General features: G+C 50.9%; 1 protein-coding gene across 1 annotated transcript; it reads right to left on the bottom strand.

The window, feature by feature from the left end:
* Positions 1-655: 655 nt before the first annotated feature.
* On the bottom strand, positions 656-1738 carry LOC138363453 (uncharacterized). Its single transcript, XM_069322673.1, has one exon. The coding sequence runs from the start codon at positions 1736-1738 to the stop codon at positions 656-658; it is 1083 nt and encodes a 360-aa protein (XP_069178774.1).
* Between the last annotated feature and the right edge of the window lie 1278 nt (positions 1739-3016).

The following is a 3016-nucleotide window of genomic DNA, read 5'->3' as shown; positions in this document are numbered from 1 at the left end:
GTCTATCCTCCACATGGACGAAGTGACACGCCACTTTAAGCTGGATGGAGTGGTCTATCCTCCACACAGACTGGGTGAGGTACAGCACAAAGCAGGATGGAGTCGACCCTCCCCCATCTGTGTGAAGTGAGACGCATCGCTTTTGCTAAATGGAATAGAACAACACCAGGACAGAGGCGGATTGGAGCACTCCGATGCCTTTTATGTGGTGGAGGATCGTAGCAGAAGGGTCGGGAACACCACGGTAACAAGGTAGGAGGGGCCATTGTTAGGAGAGCGGGAGAGAACACTATGCCAACATCGTAGGTAGGGTCACTGTAACAAGAGAGAGAGATCACCATGGTAACAAGGTAGAAAGGGCTACTATAACATCGGAGCAGAAATCACCACATCAAACAGACAGAGCCAACGTAACAAGCTCCGCCACACAGCCAAAGATGAGCAGGACAGAGTCAGGACGGGTCAACGCCGCCCTCAGGAACCACGTATAGCATAAAGGGAATTAAAGCAGAAAAGCAGAACAATCAAGAAGCAGAATTAGCAATATCAACATAAGAAATAACCATTTCTAGAGTGGCAATTTTAATCGTCCTTCAGGATACAAGGCTCAATTTTTCCCATCGGGTAGAAAAAGTAGTCGAGCCAGGTTACGGAGCTACAGATGTTTACCGTGCAGAGCTGGGAGCGACTTTACCTGCAGCTTAGTAACTAAGGCCATATTTACAATGTATTTTAAACACACGTGGAATACATCGTCATTACCCATTATATACACCTTGATACAGTAGGGTGATATGAGTGTGTTGGCCACCATGCTGAGTGTAGTGTGTGTGAAGGTGGCCACCATGTAGGGTGTAGTGTGTGTGAAGGTGGCCACCATGGTGGGTGTAGTGTGTGTGAAGGTGGCCACCATGGTGGGTGTAGTGGGTGTGAAGGTGGCCACCATGTAAGGTGTAGTGGGTGTGAAGGTGGCCACCATGTAGGGTGTAGTGAGTGTGAAGGTGGCCACCATGTAGGGTGTAGTGAGTGTGAAGGTGGCCACCATGTAGGGTGTAGTGTGTGTGAAGGTGGCCACCATGGTGGGTGTAGTGTGTGTGAAGGTGGCCACCATGTAGGGTGCAGTGGGTGTGAAGGTGGCCACCATGTAGGGTGTAGTGAGTGTGAAGGTGGCCACCATGTAGGGTGTAGTGTGTGTGAAGGTGGCCACCATGTAGGGTGTAGTGTGTGTGAAGGTGGCCACCATGTAGGGTGTAGTGAGTGTGAAGGTGGCCACCATGTAGGGTGTAGTGAGTGTGAAGGTGGCCACCATGTAGGGTGTAGTGAGTGTGAAGGTGGCCACCATGTAGGGTGCAGTGGGTGTGAAGGTGGCCACCATGTAGGGTGTAGTGTGTGTGAAGGTGGCCACCATGTAGGGTGCAGTGGGTGTGAAGGTGGCCACCATGCTGGGTGTAGTGGGTGTGAAGGTGGCCACCATGTAGGGTGTAGTGGGTGTGAAGGTGGCCACCATGTAGGGTGTAGTGTGTGTGAAGGTGGCCACCATGCTGGGTGTAGTGTGTGTGAAGGTGGCCACCATGTAGGGTGTAGTGAGTGTGAAGGTGGCCACCATGTAGGGTGTAGTGAGTGTGAAGGTGGCCACCATGTAGGGTGTAGAGGGTGTGAAGGTGGCCACCATGTAGGGTGTAGTGAGTGTGAAGGTGGCCACCATGTAGGGTGTAGTGAGTGTGAAGGTGGCCACCATGTAGGGTGTAGTGTGTGTGAAGGTGGCCACCATGGTGGGTGTAGTGGGTGTGAAGGTGGCCACCATGTAGGGTGTAGTGTGTGTGAAGGTGGCCACCATGGTGGGTGTAGTGGGTGTGATGGTGGCCACCATGGTGGTCACCGTCACATACACATACAATAAGGTGACCTTATATCATTGGGATTTTTGTTCTCAAATTCATTGGAGGGGCCGGGCAGTGGGATATTGTTGCCAACTCTCAACTGCGACGAACTTTCCCAAGCGACAGCAAACAGCTCACATGGGATAATCCTTTATTGGAGAGCACTGCCACAGTATAGCTGGAGGCAGCTTCTGGGAGGGGACAAAGCACTCTGCCTTGCTGTGCAAGTTCTTCCTGCTGGGGACTTTCTGTTGGCAGTCCCTAATTCCGCCTTGGGCACCCGCCTGGACCATCGGGACCTAAGTATTGGTGTTGCCCTGCGCCTTGCCGCCCCTATCTCCACCAAACACCGGTGTATCTGCGGCCATGCACGGGCAGACCAATACGGCAACCATGGTCTCATCTGTCGGAAGTCACGGAATGATTGCCAGACATGAAACAATCAATGACATCAAGAGAAGTTTAGCTTCAGCTGGGTGTCCAGCACAAAGAGAACCCCAGTTGTGCAGACCTGACAACAGCCACAAACGCCCAGATGGAGTCACCCTGCAGCCGTGGAGGGTTGGTGAGAAGTATGTCAGGGTGGTACAGTGGTAGAGCTAGCGGCCGGGAGTGTCATGCTCTTGGGTATAAGTCACCTCAGAGCTCCAGTTGAGTTTCTCATTGTTATTAATATTAATGTTGTGTTATTGCGTTAAGGACTGTCATTGTCATTATTATTATTCCGACCTTCCATGGACCATGCAATACACAAGGCACCTCGGTACTGTGGTCGACACGAACAGTGAGTAACAAAGATAAAACAAAGAAGGAAACATGCTAATCCAATTAAAACACACACACACACACATACACACACACACACACACACACACACACACACACACACAGGCCCGGAAGGAATATCACCATGCATACTAAAGGAAGGAGCTGAAGCTCTGTGCCTGCCACTCTCCATGGTGTACAACAAATCACAGGTAACAGGGGAATGGCCAAAAATTTGGAAGACGGCCAATGTAGTCTCAATATATAAGAAGGGGGATAGACAGGAGGGACTGAACTAAAGGCCAGTGTCCCTAACTTGCATACCATGCAAGATGATGGAGAAGATTGTGCGTATTAAGCTAGAAGAGCAT

Source organism: Procambarus clarkii, chromosome 1 (genome assembly GCF_040958095.1).
Source record: "Procambarus clarkii isolate CNS0578487 chromosome 1, FALCON_Pclarkii_2.0, whole genome shotgun sequence".
NCBI lineage: Eukaryota > Metazoa > Arthropoda > Malacostraca > Decapoda > Cambaridae > Procambarus > Procambarus clarkii.
Note: the sequence above shows the minus strand (reverse complement) of the source record. Positions and strands in the feature narration are given on the sequence as shown.

What these genes read in the sequence shown, in the direction of transcription:
- LOC138363453 (XM_069322673.1), bottom strand. Translation starts at nt 1,738, where the DNA reads ATGGTGGCCACCTTCACACTCACTACACCCTACATGGTGGCCACCTTC.